The sequence below is a fragment of the Patella vulgata genome, chromosome 1 (assembly GCF_932274485.2).
Source record: "Patella vulgata chromosome 1, xgPatVulg1.2, whole genome shotgun sequence".
NCBI classification, from domain to species: Eukaryota; Metazoa; Mollusca; class Gastropoda; family Patellidae; genus Patella; species Patella vulgata.
Window position 1 is genome coordinate 68,866,973 of NC_065879.2, and position 21,037 is coordinate 68,888,009.

At 37.1% G+C, this 21,037-nt stretch overlaps 1 protein-coding gene and 1 long non-coding RNA gene across 2 annotated transcripts; both read right to left on the reverse strand.

Annotated features, from left to right (window-relative positions):
- Positions 1 to 1,130: 1,130 nt before the first annotated feature.
- LOC126822443 (protocadherin-9) lies at positions 1,131 to 12,822 on the reverse strand. Its single transcript, XM_050551367.2, has 15 exons — positions 12,565 to 12,822; positions 11,896 to 11,983; positions 11,011 to 11,209; positions 10,211 to 10,378; positions 9,515 to 9,667; positions 8,829 to 8,960; positions 8,035 to 8,196; positions 6,418 to 6,599; positions 5,127 to 5,309; positions 4,294 to 4,459; positions 3,597 to 3,709; positions 3,011 to 3,324; positions 1,976 to 2,281; positions 1,636 to 1,691; positions 1,131 to 1,448 (listed from the first exon to the last, which is right to left on the reverse strand). The coding sequence occupies exons 2-15, from the start codon at positions 11,959 to 11,961 to the stop codon at positions 1,393 to 1,395; spliced, it is 2,256 nt and encodes a 751-aa protein (XP_050407324.1). The 5' UTR covers positions 11,962 to 11,983; positions 12,565 to 12,822; the 3' UTR covers positions 1,131 to 1,392.
- Positions 12,823 to 18,748: 5,926 nt separating this feature from the next.
- On the reverse strand, positions 18,749 to 19,889 carry LOC130013025 (uncharacterized). Its single transcript, XR_008788301.1, has 3 exons — positions 19,854 to 19,889; positions 19,280 to 19,311; positions 18,749 to 18,874 (listed from the first exon to the last, which is right to left on the reverse strand). It is a non-coding gene; the product is annotated as an uncharacterized LOC130013025 (long non-coding RNA).
- Positions 19,890 to 21,037: the final 1,148 nt, after the last annotated feature.

The window sequence follows — 21,037 nt, forward strand, 5'->3', positions numbered from 1 at the left end:
ACAGATTGTGTATCACGGTATCTGGACCATAGCCTGCTTATGACAGACTGAGAAACATTCATCGTCCGCGCCACAACCGCCTGTGTTGTGTCGATCTGTAGCATGCCAAGGGCACGTAACCTTTCATTTTGGGTAAGCCGACGCATATCAAAATTTGTTTTCTGGTCACTAAAACAATTAAACTGATGTTTCCACCCTGGAATTCAATGCCACAATGACTGTAACATTCAAAGTCAGAGTCGTGCAAATCTTGGGTTGGACCCCCATGATGATCCCAAGCATCACCTGCATTCCATGCGGTAGCTATTGGTGCGTTTGGGCGTCACATGTAACTGGAAATGTTTCTTCTGTTAGGTTCTATAGTGACTTTTTTCGTAGTCATTTGCATATTTTAGTATTATGCCCCGAAAATCAAATATCCCCTACTTTTTTTGAATAGTATATAACCCGCATTCGGGTTGATGTGAGGGATTAGCCATCCTACTAGAAACATTAACTCTGATTGGTTAATCAAATGTCTGACGTCATACGGTCAAAAGCCGATTATGACACATGACGCGACCTCCCACTACAACTGGTGAGATCTTCATGTAGTAGAGGCCATCGGAATTATAACAAAAAAAAACGAAACGAAATATAGATCTGTGTTTTAATCAGATTGCGATCAAGCGATTCCAGATTTTATTTTAACCAACTGAATGTATCAGATCCCCACTCGTCATATAATATTCTAATTCAGTGGTCCTCAAACTTTTTTTTGCCAACGGTTCACTTTGGAACACATGAAAAAATAGCGGCACATATATATATATATATATGAAAAATATTTGAATTTTTTGCTTAATAAAAACATGGTAAGTCAGACGGATACATCCGTAGACAGAGACTAGTCATAGACACATAGAAGGACTCAAACTATATAAAAGAAGAAAACACAGCTACGAACTTATCAGTGGACACCAGTGAATACTCAATTGGGATTACGTTGTTTTTCTCATTTTCTTAGTGTGCCGTTCAAAATTTCGCGGCACACTTAGGAAGATCTCGCGGCACACCTGTATGCCGCGGCACACTGGTTGAGAATCACTGTTCTAATTACTTGTCTAATTAATATATAAAAACATGGAAAGCAATTTTCATATTTTTAATACGAGAAATATTTACAAATATAATAAATTATAACCAACAAAACATCATCTTGACTGAAATACCATGTCCAAGTGCAAGTGAGCATTTTATAAAGGGTCTTCTTATGGGGAATACAATACTACTCGTCTCAGGTTGTCTTTTCTCTATGGCACCGAGAACCCTTAATTGTTACGTCAACGAATGTGAGTAAAGCTTGAATTGTTCGGCGATATTTCCCTAGTGCTTTCTCTGTTTAAATAGCCGTTAGTATTTAGGCGAGACTTTAATTTGTCGACTGGACACAATATTATCATCAGTTGCTGAAACATTAAAAAATAAAATCATATAATCATTTCTCTTGTTGATAAACGTATTGTGTCAAAGGTTCAAGTTAAAGTCATCTTATTTTGGAACTGAATTAAAGACCGTATGATCTAAATCGCAATAGTAATACAAAAATAAACTTCACAATATTAACTGTATTATATAAAAGGCTTAAATACTTACAACCTCTCCAGAATTCATAAGGGTTATTGTTGTCTGTTCTAGGTTTATATAAGTCACTGAAAAATATTTAATAATCGTCCATTTTGTAAAAATATACTAGTACGAAATGTGAAATCAGAATACGACCATTTTCTATTTTATAAAAAAAAACACTAGCAGAAAATACTCCCCCCCCCCACCCCGACTCATAAAAATCCATTTTGTAAAGAAGTACCCTGAAAACAGAAAACAACATTTTGTGTTTATGTAGATAATCTAAAATTTTGGGTTTTGTAACAATAAAATAGATTACTTATCAATTGAAATGGCATTAACCATTTTACTTTTGGATGTAACTTACTTTAAAATTGGTTCATTATCAAGTTTATATGGAGTCATAGTTCGAGTATCATCCGGTGGGCGAGGTGGTGGATTAGCAGGGGGTGCGTGGGGTGGTGCATCAGGAAAATGGTTAATCACACGACCACGAGATGGGTGATCTTGCTGATTAGGGGGCCGTGGACGATCAGAGTTTAACTTTTCGTTGTTTCCTTTATTTTGTTGTTTCTCTTTTAATTCGCCATTTCTTTGTGTGGACGATGTTCGCTTTTGTCCATTTTTTCCTTTGGCCTTTGACTGATTTCGTCCAGGTGGCGGTGTAGTAACGCTGAAAAATATTAAATAGTTTCAATTCACCACTGATCTGTACAAAAAGATGTTGGATATAACAATAGGACGTTAAACCCCATTTCATTTCATTCATTTCATTTAGTGTTTGATAGTAAGGTTTTGACTGTATGAAGAAACTTGTGGCTAATTCACCAACCCATTACTAGTATAATATATTACGAAACACTACTATCCTTTTTGATGTTGCCTCACTAACTGAAATTGTGCCCCTTTATAAATTGCGAACTCTAATTGTTATGTAACCCTGTATAAATTGCGAACTGCCACTACCTTTATGTAATAGATTGGTCTCAGATCGGAAGTATTATAGGAGAATGATGGCGTGGTGTATAAAATGCGAACTGCCACAACCTTTATGTAATAGATTGGTCTCAGATCGGAAGTATTATAGGAGAATGATGGCGTGGTGTATAAAATGCGAACTGCCACAACCTTTATGTAATAGATTGGTCTCAGATCGGAAGTATTATAGGAGAATGATGGCGTGGTGTATAAAATGCGAACTGCCACAACCTTTATGTAATAGATTCGTTTCAGACAGGAAGTATTATAGGAGAATGAAGGCATGGTGTTTAAGTCTCGCCCATAAAGTATACATGTACTACGAAAATCATAGCCTGTCTTTTAACACGGGAGGTCTGGGAGGTCTAGCAAGTCTAGGTATGGATTTGAGAAATAAAACATATTTTAAAAGATATCAACTTACGGTTTTTTGGGGAAGGCCGGTAATTCTCTGGCACAACACAATCTGTAGATAACATAGAAAACTAAGAGGAGAAGCAACAAGCCAAGAATACCGGCTGCTATTAACCATGGTATATTTTCTGGCCGGGAGAAAAAACTCATCTGACCGTCAGGAATAGGAAGAATAGGAGACGTTTCTCCTGTAAATAATGGTGTTGTGACCTCTGTGGTAAATTCTGTCGTTGGAACTGGACACGGAAGTACCACTAATGATACGGTTGCTTGTGTGGTGCTTGTTAATGGACCAGGATCCGTTCCATGGTCAACTGCTGACACCTTTAAGGTAAAATTATAAGCTTTATATCGTGTTCACCACTGACTTTCATAAATGTTATGACTGAAATGCAATCTAGCACATGGATCAGAAATGACTAGGGTAGCGCTGTTATCACTGATGGCCATTCGTGATGCCGAAGGATATGCTGGTTCTATAGAGCTTTATAACGTGGTACTTCATTATGGGAACGTATGTTGTTCCAAACCCAAAGCATCTTAACAACAATTCTGATTAAAAATCTCGTTGAGTCAAGCACTACCCATGTACTTACTTGAACAAAATAACCACCGGTTGGTGGGTTGCCAACCATAAATGTTCTACCATCCTTGGTAACTGTTAGTGGACCACTATTACCTCCAGTGAACCCAAACATACCATTGATACCTGGAAATGGCAATTACTGAGTCAAGAAACCTCACTGTAGAATTCTTCTGGTAATACAGTACCGTACTTTTGCGATCGGGAGGTTGGATGGCTAAATGGTTAGCGTGTGCGCGCTGTATCATAACGTCTGTCATTGAGTCAACTGGCGTGGTTTTGATTCCCCGGTTGTACGTGGCATTGACAAGGAGTAGGGTCGCCTGTCCAACCTCGTGGGTTTTCTCCGGGTCCTCCGGTTTCCTCCCACTGCTAAAGACCCCTACGCTCAAGCGAATTAATGAAATAAAATTAAACCATATGTAAGTCCCGAAATGACCTAGTTTGTGTCGAGTGGACGTTAAACCCCATTTCTCTCTCTCTCACTTTTGCAATCAGGATATTGAACGAAATTACACGAGGTAGGCTACGTACTGAAAAACTATATTGACGGCATTGGTCATTTTAATTATGGGAATATTTTGTTATCCAAGTTTAATTTCGACTACTACAGACATATGCTCTACCGTGATTAGCTAAATGGCAGCTGGATGTGAGAAAGATTCTCTGTCTCCATGGAAATACATCCGAAACCATTAAATTATACAAACCCCTGTCGTTGTCGAATGCCACCATGGTGCCCAAAAGTTCTGTGTCGTTACAATCCATTCTAAGGTAGGAATATCCTGAAGCTCCAACTATAACTGGTCTATTATCATTGATATCTTTTATAGTAACTCTAATTTGAGATACTGCTGATGCTACTCCATCGGATACCTGTATGGTAGAGAAAATACATGATTAAATAACTACAGTATATCGGATAACAGAAATAAAAAAAATATGTTCCAGTGAACAAATCTGTTGATAAAGGAGCTTAAAAGTCCTATATTTTAGTTCCAATCTGCCTAATTTAGCTCCGTGATACGTTCTCAAAGAATATACCAACGTGGGTGTTGGAGACGAGCTTCTCGAATATCATTCATAGTACTTGGAATTATCTGTCGTTAACTCAGACTAGTGCACTTTGACAACCTCCTCTTAAGCTTCGTTTGGTTGTTTACAGCATTTGCTGCTTTTTAATTATCTGCACGTACCACATAGCTTCACTGTACAGGACTGGGCAAAGTTGTCTGAGAGTTGTTCACTTTCCACAGGGACGTAAAACATTGGTCAAGATTCAGTTACTTGCGTTTATCGCTCAAGACAAATTACGAGGTTAAGGAGAAGATGTCAAAAATATTTTTTCTTAATATAATAGCCTGCTTCTGTACAGTATAGGAATGTTATAAAAATTGTATATGCTAACTAATATCAAACAGAGGTCGTTGGAATAGGCCTTGCTTATTATGTAAGCATTTTAAAATTGCAATAGAATAAAAATATGTCTAAAAATATATGGCCGTTATCACTTCATAGTGACAATAATGCACACGATGTTTACCTGCACATCCAAGATATAGTCCTGAGACTGGACATTCAGAATATCTAAATCTAGATTACCCAGTGATCTTATTCTACCGGTATTAGGGTTGATTGCAAATACACTACTGGCAGAAAGAAAGGAATAAACCAATCTATCACCTCTATCTTCATCTATAGCCACAAAACCTGGGTCAAAGTTCACCTGAAATATTAAAGGGCAAAATTACGATCTGCATTTGAATTGGGCCAAAACAGTAGCGTCGATTTATTAAAATAATTTTCTATTGAGCCCTTTATGTGCTTAGGTCATTGAGAATAAATGACTGTACTCAGCCATCGACAATTCACGCATACAGGAGGAAAATGTAACGCTCTTTCAAAATGGTAATATAATCGGATACTGTTTGTTATATTCCTGGACCCGTCTTCGTTAGCCCAGTCGGAGCAGAACATTAGGACGTTAAACCCCATTTCATTTCATATTTCCTTGGAAAATAGGTCAATAGGTCAACCCTTTTTAGTGTTGAGATAGGGTCCGCTTAGTTTAAATTTGTTCTTAGTCAAACTGATATCTAGGCCATGTATATACGTCATGCTGAGAGAGAGAGAGAGAGGGAGAGAGGGAGGAGAGAGAGGTTGGGCAGGCGACCCTACTCCTTGTCACGTACAACCGGGGAATCGAAACCACGCCAGCTGATTCAATGGCAGACCTCATGATACAGCGCGCACGTGCTAACCATTCGGCCATTCACCCCCCCCCCCCATGTTGAAAACTACCAACTACCACATTTCTTTTTTCCCCTTGTTAGAAAACATGGCCCTGAGTTCACAAAGCATTCTCCGATGTAAGTTTAGAATTTACTCAAAATCGTTGGCCTTATTTTAACTAAAATATAGCCCTTTATAAGACTTTTGTGTTTCTGGATCAAAGATATTTCTCATAAACAGTGATTGATAGTTGAGTAAATACATAACTTAAGTCTGAGAATGTTTTATGAACTCGGGGCTAGATCTCACCTTTTTAAACATGAACAAACAATCACCAATTTTAAATTTCACGAATCCACGTTATGTATTATGCTGCTGCTGTGGTCGTTACCTTAGAAGGATGTGCTTTTGCGGACTTGTAAGTCCCGTGGACGCCATCTTATAATACTATTTTGCTGTATCGCGTGACCGAACTTTAGGCAAAACATGTGCACTGGAATTCTCTCCTAGGAAAAATATCTTCCAGCGGTAATTACCGATATTTCCCTCTGGTGAACTCGTGTTCACAGAAATAGGGAGGTAAACAACATTGTATAACTTACCATGCCCTCGTTTTCAACAAATATAGTTGTAGCCGTGGTAAGAGTAGGGGGATCGTTAACATTGTCAACACTGATGCCCAGCCAGTTAGAACCAACACAGAAACCATCCTGTGTATATATCGTTAGGTTTATAAATGTTTCTTCTTCATAGTTTAACTGTTTAGATAATTCTAATACATTTGCTGAAATGTAAACACATATGGCGTTCCGTTTATTCGTTTGTTAATTAACATAAACGAAAAGCGCACTAGGCGGAGCTGATGACGACAGCGTAACAGTAACACAGACCTTGATTAGACAACTAACTACCTGGATAATCTGTGCCTTCTAAAACATTTCAAGGAATTTTCTGTATCACATGTTTTGACTGACAGTCTAATCTGGAGTGGACCAATATTCATCTACGGATTACTGACGTCGACCAACGTCCTCCAACCGGGCTAATACCGAAGAGGTAATGAAAATATCGGAAAAATAATTAGGAAAGAAATATGAAGAAACGAACATCCGAAAAATGGTTAGGAAAGTAATATGGAGCAACAGTTATTGCCAGAGGCGTAGCCGTGAAATATATATTGGGGTGGGGGGGGTCCGCAACCCTAACCCCTAACCCTAACCCTAACTCATTTTTAAAACCCCTAAAAAATATAAACAAACACCATGTGGCCATGCTGTCTACCAAGACACCGCGTGCAAAAGCATTATGGTTACGTTGCTGGCTGAGCGGGCGATAAATATTTGGTTTAGGCGATAATGTTTTTGGGTACCTACATGCGATTCACTCTGATAAGTGGCAGAAAAAAATTAACAAAATATTACTGACAGGCTAACTAGACACAATTTTATGGAACACAGTTACTTTTCACTTCAAACATGTTTCCAGGATGATTCTCTCTGTGTTTAATTTTAGCAATGTAAACCATATTGGGATATGTACAGGTTTTATACAGATATAATCTTAACTAATCCTAATAATTGTTGTAAATAAATAGGAGTTTGGGCCTACTATGTAAATTTTTTGGGGGGGTCCAAGTATATTCAGACCCCCCCCCCCCAGAAAAGCCTATGGTCTTATTCGAAAGTTGCGTTCGTACTGAATCGTTGCCCACAACAATATAGCACAATAATAACACCATTTGTTAAAGATACTTTATGGGAGATAAGATAAAGAGATGGCAGTTCTCGCTATAATAGTTAAAAACTAGATAGTGTAAAGGTAATTTGCTGAAAATTTCAGTCAAATTGATCCACTATGAGCCGAGAACGAAGCGGGTGAAATTTTCGCATAGTCTCGGTCATCATTACTAAAATCATTAATATAAACAGCATAGTCTCGATTATTCACTGTTTTGATTTAATTATCAATGGCCGTTAAGCGGCATATAGGAATCTAATCCAGCCAACATCGAATGCTAACCTTAACATCGAGATTTTATTATGGTCTGGATAAGTTAATTAATGTCTAATTGATAATTTAGATAACATTTCAGGCCTAAAGAAAGATTTGTAATAAGCAGATTTTTGCTCTTGCATAATGCATGTTTAAATATATCAAGATATCTGTTTAACCCAATTTCTCAATTGCAACAATATAACAGGATAAGAAGTTTTTCTTACCATTAATAGTGAAATAACTATTATATCTTGAGGGTGCTGCTTCATAATTATATGAAACTGTTGTACTGGGTGTAAGTGTTTGTATAGCTGTCAATATTGGAGTTGATTCAGATACAAATATAACTTTATTTATATTAGTTATGCTGGGTGGCTCTGGTACATCTGAAAATATAATGGTGAAAATGTCGTTTCAGGTTACACCTGAAAACATATGGTCAACTTTAAGGGAATAGTCGAACCCCGTATACATAATTATACTTTCAACACATAATAATTAACCGCGGTGAGAACTATGTAATCTATCAGAAACACGCGTACGAAGTCATTATCTCCTCTAGATGGACCAGAAAGAAGCAATCAGTTTAGCTGGCTAGTCATATCTAACTAAATAACATCTTATACAACATGGCGATACTTTGACAGGTGTTGCATAATTTTTTAATAAGGTCGATAAGGCAAATTTTTTCTTACTAATTGTTTTATTTCGAAAGATTAAAAGATCAATCGTATCGATTTTTTAAACGTTGTTGTTGACTATTAATTTGTAATTATTTATTGCATTTGTACGCTTGCACTTACTGGAAATTCCGAATGAATACCGCAGCGGTAACTCCTTCCCAACTATAAATTAGAGGTGATGGGTGCCTGGTTCTCCCCATAAAAATCAAGTGCCCTTTTAATCCACAATACTGAAAGATTGACTAAATATTCAGGGACACTATAAGGCCACGACCCACTCCTCTCACCGCCTTCTCAACGTGTCAGTATTGATTTTGTTTTTCAATTCGTCCTACCTGCAAAATGTAACTCCGTTTTTTTGGTGTCTACTACATTAGCATTGTCACGTACTGTTATGTCTAATATCGTTGGTGACGTAATACTACAAACTTGACGTGTATCTTGCTTTAATCGTATTTGACCATCGCCTGAAAATGAATTTTAACAATTTAATTTATATCCAGGTTAGCCATTTCGTGACTAATTACTATTTTTGGTTTATGCACCAATTAGCGTATCTCGTCCAGGCCGATGTCGCCATGATCCAATGGTTAAATTATAAACCACTGCCAATACAAACAGCTTAATGGATAAAATTCCAGGGTAACGGTTCTTCTTCATCATGGTGTGTGATACCTTGTCTAATTTGACCATACCGTTAACAAATCAGCTTCTGGTACCTGCTGTTGTAAAACAAAGTCTGCTGGAATGGAATAGCTGTCCCGACAACACCATATTTCGACCAATTTGAGACTAACAATGGTTGCGTATGAAATGTAAAAACGGGGAGGGTGCATGAACCGTGGCGTGTTCGCCCACCAACTAATTGGTGAAAATCCCGAAGGTTCCTCTCTGCTCTCGTCGAGAATTCAACCCATGGCATGTTCGTTGGGAGTCAAGGGTCCTTCTGCTCAACAATAATGTTTAATCAACCCCACAACTGACACGGGTCACATTTTTTGGTAAAATCAAAAGTTCATACTTTGCCCTATTTCAAATAATCCTTGATCAGGAGTAGCCGTCATAAAGTATGATAAGACGTCATCATTTGTTGTTACGTCAGCATCCTGGGCGTTGGCCAACAATATCGTGGTACCAGCCGTAAGAGATTTGGTATTAGATATGTCACCTCTATCTGAAAAATGAAAGGAATTAAACCTCTTTGATTTAGGTCAAATAAAGTTTTAAATTGGGCTGATCTGTGGTAGAGGAAAACTCCTTTCGATTCGGCTTCTGTTTACTTTAAACTCGTTTGCAATCTGATTAAAACACAGATCCTATTTCGTATTCATATCATGGACAGAACTGTCGGTAGACATTCGCAGCGAAAACAAAGCAAAAGTGGTATTTCCAAATACCCACTTGAAACATCAACTCTGATTGGTTAATCAAATGTCTGACATCATAGGGTCAAAAGTCACCCGTATGACCCCTGACATGACCTGTCACTACATCTTGTCAGATCTTCATGTAGTGGAGGCCATAGAAAGTATGAAAAAAAACGACGGGAAATATAGAGCTTTATTTTAATCAGATTGGTTGGTTTGTCAGTAATCTTACTTTCAATTTTGGTTCAACTGTAGACAGTAATAAACACAATTTATTATATCTCAGCATCGATTTACGGAAATAATAATAGGATTAATAATGTGATTCATATTCCCGGTTTGTAACTTACCAAACGATGAAGGAAACCTAGGTGGCTGGTTTGGTATGAGATGTATATCTACTATCGTTGTTGCTTTATCTGCTGTATCATCTCCACATACAATAGTGATAGTGTATTTCTGTGTTGTTTGATATGAAAGTGGCGCTCCTTGACGTGGTATAAAATACATGCAGAAATCTATAAAACCAAATACATGGCACATTATTTATTATTTCATTATAATAATGACAAATAAACCCCACAATTGGCAATTGTTGATTTAATATTAGGCATGGCAGATTTATTTGTCCACAGTTCGTCTTTTCAGCAGTAATATTTACAATTTGTGAAAAAAAAAGGCTACGACGAAATGTAAAGTTCCGGCCAGCTTCACGATCTTAATATGTGCTTATTGTAACAAGTCTTGTGCTTATTTTAACCATTCGTTTGTTTATTGTAACCAGTCCTTTGCTTATTGTAACCTTACGTTTGTTTCTGTACCCCCGCCCCCCCTCCCCCCCCCGCCCTTACTGTAATCCTTTATTTGCATATTGTAACCATTTCTTTGTAAAACAAATTATAGGTCCCACTGATGCGGAGAAAGCATCCCCACCCCCGTCTAATCTTCCTTATTGGCATTTAATGTTCATTCCATCATCTGCAAATTATACATACCTTCCTTTTTTGACTATATAAATATCACCTTTTCTTGCGTGGCTGACCGCCACAAAAGTGTAAGACTGATGAAGTCACGTTTCTTTTTTAGTTTTCTGCAACATGTGATAGGAGTTAACTCCTCTTGAAAATGCAACAGGCAATAAATAACTTACCTAAAGTGGGAGCTGGATTTTTATTCCACAAACCGAAACATCTCGGCCCACACGGAATTGCTGGCGAAACGTCCTGTATTTTAATATCATATGGCTGACCTGGTGTAGTCGGGGTACATGTTATACAACCCAGCTCTGTTTTTTTCACTGTACCCTCAAACAGGTTGAACACAATGGGTCGATTGTCTATAACAGGCACCTGGTGAAAGATTAACATGTTCTCCTTTTTAAGAACTACATTTTAACAGGACAAGCAAAAGAGCACAAATAAGATAAAGAAATGAAATGAAATGAAATGGGGTTTAACGTCCTACAGTTCTGCTCCTAAACTGGGCTAATGAAGACGGGCATACGCCATACAGTGTGCTATGAGGTAAATTTTGCCCGGACAGCGGCACTACGGCCTACTCTTATATCGAATTCCAACTACCAAGGGATCTTTTACGTGCACGCCAATGTGTACACGGGACCTCGGTTTTTCGTCATCCGAACGACTAGACAATTGTCCTTGTCAGACCCTCCGTCCTGCATCCCTGACAAGGGGAAACCACGCTGGAAAATCTGGATGAACTTTCTCGGCCAATGCAGGGATCGAACACCCGACCTCCATGCTAGCGAGTCACCGTCTTACCCACTTAACCACATGGTCCCCAATAAGACAAAGAAGCCGAAACTAAGAATAGAAAAAAGTCACAATAAATAAAACGGTTAGTTACGTGAATTAGGTTAAGAACCTCACGTCCACTACCGCGGAACCCTTCTCCAACACACATGTGCACGACACCGCACCATTACAACTTGTCTCCATGGCATATTGCATGCAATATAGTCAACTTTAATATCTGACAATTTCCATTTAAATTAAATTACAAGTGAAATACTTACAGCTAACGATATATTAAGATAAGAAAGAATATACAACGTATTCAACAAAACATGCCTATTTTTCATTCTTCAAATTATCCCTTCTAATCTGCAAATGAAATGTATAGTTGCTGTTATCGTTCCAAACAAGTCTTATTCTAATCGACTTCTAAAAACTCAGTTAAGGGCATCAATAGTAGTCAAATGGCGTGGTTTCGATTCCCCGGTTGTACGTGACAAGGAGTAGCGTCGCCTGTCCAACCTCGTGGGTTTTCTCCTGGTCCTCCGGTTTCCTCCCACTGCTAAAGACCCCTACGCGCAAGCAAATTATTGAAATAGAATTAAACCATGTTAGTCCCAAAATGACCTAGTTTGTGTCAAGTGGACGTTAAACCCATCTCTCTCTCTCTCTCTCTCTCTCTCTCTCTCTCTCTCTCTCAACACTTTTTTCTCAACACTATTCAATATCAAGAGGGTCATTACAGCTTAATTTAGGCATCAAACGTTTAAATTGTCATGGGTCCCTATGGTGTCGCTTATCATTTGTTTCAGCGGATAGAATGGTAAACAACCTATGTAGTCTTGGATTGTAGACTTGTATACTGTTTCAATGCAATTTTAAGTATATAGACAGCCCAATGACGTAGTAAGATATGATTAAAATTCTATTAAATATCAGATAACACTTACCATCAAGACGATGTTTTTCATGTTTGAGAGACGCATATAAATCCTCCATTTCATATAGAATGTCTATCTTTTAGACTTAACCTGATTAATATACTATTTTCTAATTTCCGTTCGCCATTTTGAAATACGTAAACCATATAGATACTTCAGAAATGTCACATATTGTAAATACACCATTCAGTTTGAAACTTTCTTTATTACATATTTATGTAAGGTTACCAGTTAGTACACGCATGTAAACAGATCGAAACCCGAGGATAAAAGGGCAGACGTTTAGCTTTCACTGACTACTCACTTATAGGTTGAATGGATACATATTATGTTTATACGTCTAGAATAAGTATTATTATTCGTTAGAATATTTCATTGTGCTACACGGACAATACAAGTTTACAAATACAGATTGCTTCTGTCATATATACACATAGCTAAAGAGTAAATTGATGTGTTTCATGCACACCTTTGATTACAAATCGCAATTTCGCCCATGATGTACAAATTACACGACTCCTACTGTTATCATATTATACTTCTCATCCAGCAAAGAAAATTTTAATTTAAAAAGACACCCCTTGTGATCGAGCTTATATATGAGCGCGAATTTGCGGATCGCGCGGTAACGTTTTCTTTTTATACCGAAATGCATTATAGTTGTTGTAGACGGACGGACGCTAATTTGTTACCCATTACTTCTTTACAATATGTCACTTTCTAAATTCAAAAAATGTATACCGTTCGGTGTTTCGCAGTATATCGAGCGCCCACACCCTTTACAAAAAAATATTAAAAAAAACCAAAAAAATCCTCAAAAACCTAACAAAACAAATGAGTATATTATTTAAAATTGAATAAATAAATAAAGAAAATCAAATCAAATTTTAGCCGGAGTGAGAAACTACACCACACTCACCTCAGTTGACATAAACAAATGATCAATATGTTCCCCGACAAACCAACACGTCCATGCCTAATTTTGTAGTAATTTCATGTTCAAAATGAATTAGAAACTGTCAAATGTATGTTTTTGAAACATGTGTTTTTAAGTATTTTCTGGATTTTTCTATTCCTTGCCCACTGCTGTCCCAAAGTAAAGGAAATAGTCTTTTCGTGTTTAATTTAGAACTGTCAATTGTGTGTTTTTGGAATAATTTTATGTCTAGTGGTGTTTACATGTGTTTATATATGTTTTCGATTTTCATTTCCTGTCGCCCTACTCGTACGGTGTAGGAACTAACATTTACGGTAGTCTAATAAATAGTTCTCGACAAGCAAGACTTCCACATCCCGAATCACCTGTGCGCTTTTCTGCGTCCGATTGGCTTCGCCCCTTCGACCATGAGGACGCACCCGCCATCACACAAAGCACTATGAAAAGTTAGGGGCATCTGTGCCCACACCAATTCAAATTCCAACTGTTAATACGAAAGCGAATGTATATATGGACGGTCATCATTTTGTACCATACAAAACATAAGATAACAGTTTCCATGTCTGCACCACATAGGTATGTTACCCCTATTCGGTCAGGGCTAGAGTCGGCAAAAAGAGACAATGCATTTAGTGATTTTGTGACCATTCACAGGTCCGGTGGTTTGGAGTGCAATTGGGACAACCCATATCTAAGTGTTTACGCTGGGATTGGGAGATCATTGTTTGATAATAAATGGCTGTCTACGCAATGTGCCTTTGCTTCATAGTTCAGATATATTTGTTCCTCCACCGTTCTCTGATACATGTTAAACTCAATACCAGTTTGTTATACTGGTGCTAAAGTAGTTCCTCTCCACCGTTCTGGTACCAGTTTAACTCATTTTCCAAATTCGCTATAATGGTGTTAAATCATGCTGACATATACAAACAATATTGCGTCCGTTAGCTCCCTTAAGAGTACATCGAAAATATGTATCAGATAGCCAGCTGTCTTGCTTAAAGCAAACACCGTAAAGTTAAATAATCACGTTTGACTATATAATAGAGGGCTGTTCATTTTATTGTCTACCTGAACATTTTGAAGATGTGAATCCACAGGTGACGACCTTCTAGATTGTGTTTGTTTTATTATAATTATACTTAACACATAAAAATGACGTCAATGATTTATTAGTTAAATAGGATTGATCTGGATTTCTTTTTGTATAAATACCAGGCTAAATCTGTTAAAATATTGTCTTTAAACTATTAACTGTCAGACAAAGGTAAGTGTTTTTTCTATAAAGTGTGTGATCTTCAGTTGTAACGGATTAACGTTCACTCGACATAAAATAGGTTATTTCGGGACTTACATATGGTTTACTTATATTTCAAAATTTCGTTTGCGCGTAGGGGACGTTAGCGGTCGGAGGAAACTACACCGGTTGCCTGTTCAATCCTGGATCGGATTCAAAATATTAACTCTTGTCTATCTTTTAAAATAGATCATCCCATGTACGATCACTCAGTAAGGAAAAAAAACGCTGTTGCATTATACGATCTCTTGAAATTTTACGTCCCATGTTCACCCAATCAGAAAAAATCGCTGTTGTGTTACATAATGGGAGTTAAAAGTCTTTTGGTATCGATTCTTCCCTGCATGAACTAAATGGAATAAATTACCTACAAACTGCCACAGCAGGCCGACCTGAATCTAGAAAATTTCAATTAATGATTTAAGATGTACCCCAGTTCCTTGGCCAAAGATGTCGACAGGTTATTTATGTGGTCCGAATCGTATCATATATGCGTTGGCTTCGACGTCTTAAATGCAATATTACTCTTAGGAACTCTAATACCACATCCCATTTGAGGATTTCAGATGGCTAACACCTTTGGTTGTATGTTGATATCTATTGGGCAAACGAAATGATTATTCGAATATCCTTAATAATGAAAAAAAAACAAAAAACGTTTTGACTATGATAACTACGGTCGCTTGGTGAGGAAATATTTCCCACAATGCTTCTTATAGCTATTATTTTTTATTCTTATCTTTCAGTGGTTTGATCAGTTGTTAATTATGAATAGTTTGTCGTTGTTGTTGATTGTAGGAGTGGCCACCGTTGTCATGACAATGACAAATGCAACACGTAAGTTTGAAACCTATCTTCATAACATGCAAAGCTTCTTCGCAATTGTGTCTTTAGGGCAAATGCCATGCTATAAATTCAGACGTGAATCTTTTTAAGTAAATGGGATTGGCTAATAGAGGACTAAGATGACATAAAGAAATTACCAGATTTTAGATCCAAAATATAACCAATATCCATTTCATTGTCTTCGGAACATGTAAATCATGGTCGTCTTTGCATTCGCAGTCAAGTAAATTAACTTAATAATATTATTAATTTATCTTATATTTCCAGCCGAATGCCTGGAAGGAGATGCTTGTTCAGACAGTTCTGTTACTAGTACCGTTAATGGACGACTATTCTGCTGTCCAAATAATCAAAGTGTTAGCGCCTCATATTCAAACACAAATGGTGTGGTTACTGTAACTTGTACCTGTGGTAGTCGTGGGTTCTTTAGATACCCCCGATTCCCTAAATTTTCTAGATTCTCGCGATTTTCTAGAAACTAAGTTGACAAGTGTACATCTACATGCATAAATAGGATAGTATGAAAAAAAAATAGAAGTTTTGTTGTTTTTTCTTTATCAAGAATCCGACTGTTCACACGGCTTACTCCCTATTACAGGCCCATTACCTATTGTCAGATGACAGGTATCTCTGTTTACTAAAACCATAATATTTCCGGTAATAAAAAGAACCTCAAATCTGTTAGATACATGGTGTATACAGATCAGCTGCGGTTGCTCTGAGCGTACAGCGTTCGATCCCTGGGTTGGCCGAGAAACTTCCTCGGGATTAACAGGGGTGGTTTCACCTTGTCAGCGGTGCAGGACTAAGGGTGTGCTGACAAGGAACAACGTCGAATTTTTCTGATGTGCTAAAACCTGAGTTTCAGTGTACACATTGCCTTGTGCGTAAAAGAACCCTTGAAAATTTGGACTCGAAAAAAGAGCAGGCCAGATGTCCAGGCCAGATGTCCCTCATATCACACTGTATGTCATATGTCAGTCTTCATTATCCCGGTTGTTGCAGAAAATTAGGAAGCTAAATCCCATATCATTCATCATGTTCACAACTTGATCTTAAATGTCAATATATTATTTTCCTGATATAATTGCACTTATCTCTTAATCATTTGTTATAAAAGTAAAACCTTGGGCGCGAAAGGAATATATTTTAAAAATAATTGATTTGTAAATGTAACATGCATAGAATGATACAAGTAATAGCAGTGTCGGATTAAATGAGAGACCCGAGACAATTCCACTTCTATGGAAGCCTATATACCATTCGTAACTTTTACTTTTCGCCTTTTCAGTAAGCGAAAGTCAGAAATTAGAAGCTACAACACAATGTGAGGCGACACCACGCACACAAAGGACAAATCGACTCGAAAATTGAAAATTAGCGACCCTCATTTTGTCACTTCTTCTTTTCGAGTTCCATTTTTGCTTGTGTAGCGTTATGCCGGAACTTAGTCATATTTTTGTATCGAAAAGTAGAAATTAGCAACCTATCACTTTGGCTCGCTGTCGGGCAGTCCACTTTTCGAGGTTTACCGCGGAAGTTGCTGTAGCCTCTACATTCCATTTCACATTATGTCGCGAATGGTAGTTACAGGTTTCCATACACTTGTGAGGCCCCGCCCCAACCCAATCCATTTCACATTTTGTCGCGAATGGCAGTAACTGTTATAGGCTTCCATATACTTGTGAGGCAACACCCGATCCATCATTTCACAATTTGTCGCGACTGCGTCTCTTTACGTCCTGAGGGGGCGAAAAGTAGAAATTTTTTGAATCGTAGTTATAGGCTTCCATACACTTATGAGGCCCCACCCAATCCCCCACCTTCATGACTATAGGAATATGGAAGAATGTTTTAAACAAAATTAATTAAAACCGAGGAGGTTTACAGAGGTTAAAGACTACAGTGCATTTAATTAAGAAAGGCCCATGAAATTGTCTACAATTCATCTTGACCGGAGTACGCCTAGATGTTGAGGCCCTAGACTGCAACCTGTCAAGACTATAGATAAATCCGGCACAGGTTGAGATATTGACTGGATTAGAAGTGGACTGTCATATAATCTTGTAGCGTTAAAATGGACGCCGACTCCGTAAAATGACTAACAATGAGAATTGGTTTATTATCAAGGGACTAGTACTTGTCAAAACTTCAAACTTCAGAATAAATTAATCAAATGACTCAAATTTCAATAATTTTTCATTATCTATTTTTGAACTATCAAAGCAAGAACTCCTACCTCTTTATCAAAATCTTACATTTATTTATCATTATTTATCTATTTAAATATTTAAAATCTATAAATACTGGTACTTCAGCTGTATCGGAACATATTCGATATATAAAACTACGATTAAATTAATGTGTTGTTGGAATGTTGTAATTAAGTTCAACCAAGAAAATTCTTACGATAAGAGAACAGAATAAATGGCGATAACTAAAAACAAATAAAAATGGATCATAATTGTGTTTTTAGGTGTCAGTGTTAAAGTAATTTTCTTACATTAACGCCTATAATTCATTTTCATGTGGACGTATATTGTCATCGCTCCTGTTTGTCCGTCCGTCCGTCCGGACGTCCGTCCACAATTTGTTTGTGGACACTCTACAGGTCACAATTTTTATCCGATTTCAACGAAAGTTGAAATATAGCTTTATCTCCCTAAGATCTCAGTTCCTTTCGATATTAACATGTATCGGACCACAACTTCATGGATTATGGCCCCTGATTGTACGAAAAATCGCGTTTTTAGCTTGTGGACACTCTAGAGGTCACAATTTTGATCCGATTTTGTTGAAACTTGAAATGTAAGTTTATAACACAAAGATCTCGGTTTCTTTCGATATTTACGCATATCGAATTGTAATTTCCTGAATTATGGCCCTTGATTGTAGGAAAAATCACTTTCTTTTTAGCTTGTTCTCTATCCATCTCTCGAAAATGTGGGCGTATCCTGCCTGGCAGCCGCTGGTTATCAAAATGAACAAAGGAGAGAAATAAAATAATCCTTGAAACAAATTCCTTTATTTATATTAATAATAATAGCCATTGTTATATGCATTGTTATAATATGGTACCGTTGACATATAACCTGAACCGTAGCCATTACCGTATTGGGAATACGAATTTGACGTCATCATCCGGGGATCTTCAAGGACTTCTTCCACGATATATTGACGAGGCTTTTCAATTTCTTCGACTTCTTCAACTATTACAGTTTTTGGAGGAGGTTCAATTGCTAAAAGATAAATGGGGTTAGTTAAACAGAGAACGGACAAGTGAATTTAAGAATGAATCGATAACTAAAATGAATTCTTGTGCGATTTGGATGTTTGTAAACTATTTATTTCCGAACCAAACAATTTTAAGGGTCTAGGGGTTTTGTTTGGGGTAGAATGCTTATATTTTGTTTCAAAATCGTTTTGATGCCTACCAGCAGTTTCTGTAGTAAACCACTCCCTCCAGAATATACCGGATTAAATTGAACCCTTTTTCAGAACGCAGACATTACTTTGAACATAGCTTAAACGCTGATTTAACTCAGGGTAAAGGATGATGTGCAAAATCGATTTCTACAAGTATGTCAAGTGAATAAATTAATTTTTTTAAGATCACAATATTAAAAATGAAAATCAATATATACCCTTTGGTTTTTCAACGATTTTTCTTGGGCGACTGAAAACAGAACAAAGATACTCATTACCGGTTTATGAAATATCGTTTAAATAATTTGCTTGAATATGGCTCTCTGCACAGTGAAGGGACTGAACATAGCAATCAACTTGGACATGTTGTAAATACAAATATAGGTATATTTCTTATGTTTTTGTTATTGTTCCTTATTGATATATGGTTGGGGAGACAGAAAAGACAATATAAAATACCTGCATAACAATCACATATTATTTGTTCTCAAAAAATATTTTGAAACCCTTTAGTGTATGTTTGAATTAAAATTTGGTAGAATTAGGCATACAGTATTTCTTACGCAGATCTATTCTGTATTTAGGACCCATTGCCATGTTATTTTAGCTGTAACAAAATGCCGAACGTCACATACAATTCATTCCATCCGCAAGACATAACGTTGACTTCGGATAATATGCATTCCAAAATTTTTCGTAACAACTGAGAGGGAACGGTTTTTCACGAAAACGAAAACGAATTAAGACTTGTCATTATAGATTGATCAACCATCTTATTATAATAATACGTACTATACTCTACGGTGATAAACTTCCTCTACCTTTTTCCTGTAAATCAGAAAATATCTTAATTTAAAAAAAAAGTAATCATAATGTTGGTGCGAAAATTAAAGGCTCTTAACCATCTCCGGTTGTACTAATGTTATGTTTCTGCATTGTTTTAAATAAGGAAGTGCACTTTATGGGTAAATCGTTTGTCATTAAAGGAAAGCATTGGTTTCAACGTCTAACTCCTATTCGATTTAATCAGGAATTAACTGGTAGTAATTTCACTTTATAAACGTTTACAACATACAGTTAACGCACTCCACGTGATTTGTATGTACTATTGTCGGTCCATCTAACATTGTTGTGTGAATCGTTGACACAGTAAAGTTCCTATTCGACCTTTTTAACATTTTCAAGAATTCGTTTGGTTATAGGGTAGAATCCTGTCGCAACGAGAGGGGTTATAAACGTTTACAACATACAGCTTAATTAACGCTGTTTCAATCGGGTACATATTATACCACTTAAATCTTGGCGTACAAGTCTTTCGTGACGGAGTGCATCAATTAAATAAATTTAAAAACTTACTTTTTGAAACATTCACAGTCACAGAAGCCCTTTCCTTCTCCCCCCGAAAAGCAACCACCCCGGCAACAACAACAGAGCGCTGCTGCCAAGCCGGCCAATCCTAATAAACTTAACAAGGTCGCCAAAAGCGCGACATTGGTCGAATCGTCAATAAGACTTGTAGATGAGGATGAAGAAGTTCCAGAACTGGATGATGAAGAACCACTCTGCAAGAAACCCAAATAGATCAAATAAAAACGTTGACGACGAACCACTCAGAAACAGGTTTAATACAAACGATCAATATTATCAACTGTCTGTGGCCAGTACTTATATATCAGTAAACGTATCAGACACTAGACAATGATTAATACGACTCTTTAAAATCTGATTTGCCACACTGAAACGGAGACCCTAGTCTTATCATAATAAATGTTCCTAAAAGTTTTAAAATTACAAGCATTACAAGCAGGGTCAGTTTTACTTACCAATTAAGAATTAAGGACTATGAATTAAGAACTAAGAATTAAGAACACTGAATAAAGGACTGTTTGGTCTTCCATACAAAACGGGCATAACTCTAAAACTGGTAGGGGTCCACGTATAATGATATATGTTTTCTGGTAGTATCAGAAACATCC

Excerpts from the sequence above, each read along its gene's own strand:
- LOC126822443 (XM_050551367.2), bottom strand. The coding sequence starts at position 11,961 with ATGAAAAATAGGCATGTTTTGTTGAATACGTTGTATATTCTTTCTTAT. Across the intron at positions 8,197-8,828 it reads AACGGAGTTACATTTTGCAG|ATGTACCAGAGCCACCCAGC; the intron begins GTAGGACGAATT and ends TTATATTTTCAG. Across the intron at positions 3,325-3,596 it reads CCGGTGGTTATTTTGTTCAA|GTGTCAGCAGTTGACCATGG; the intron begins GTAAGTACATGG and ends TTTACCTTAAAG.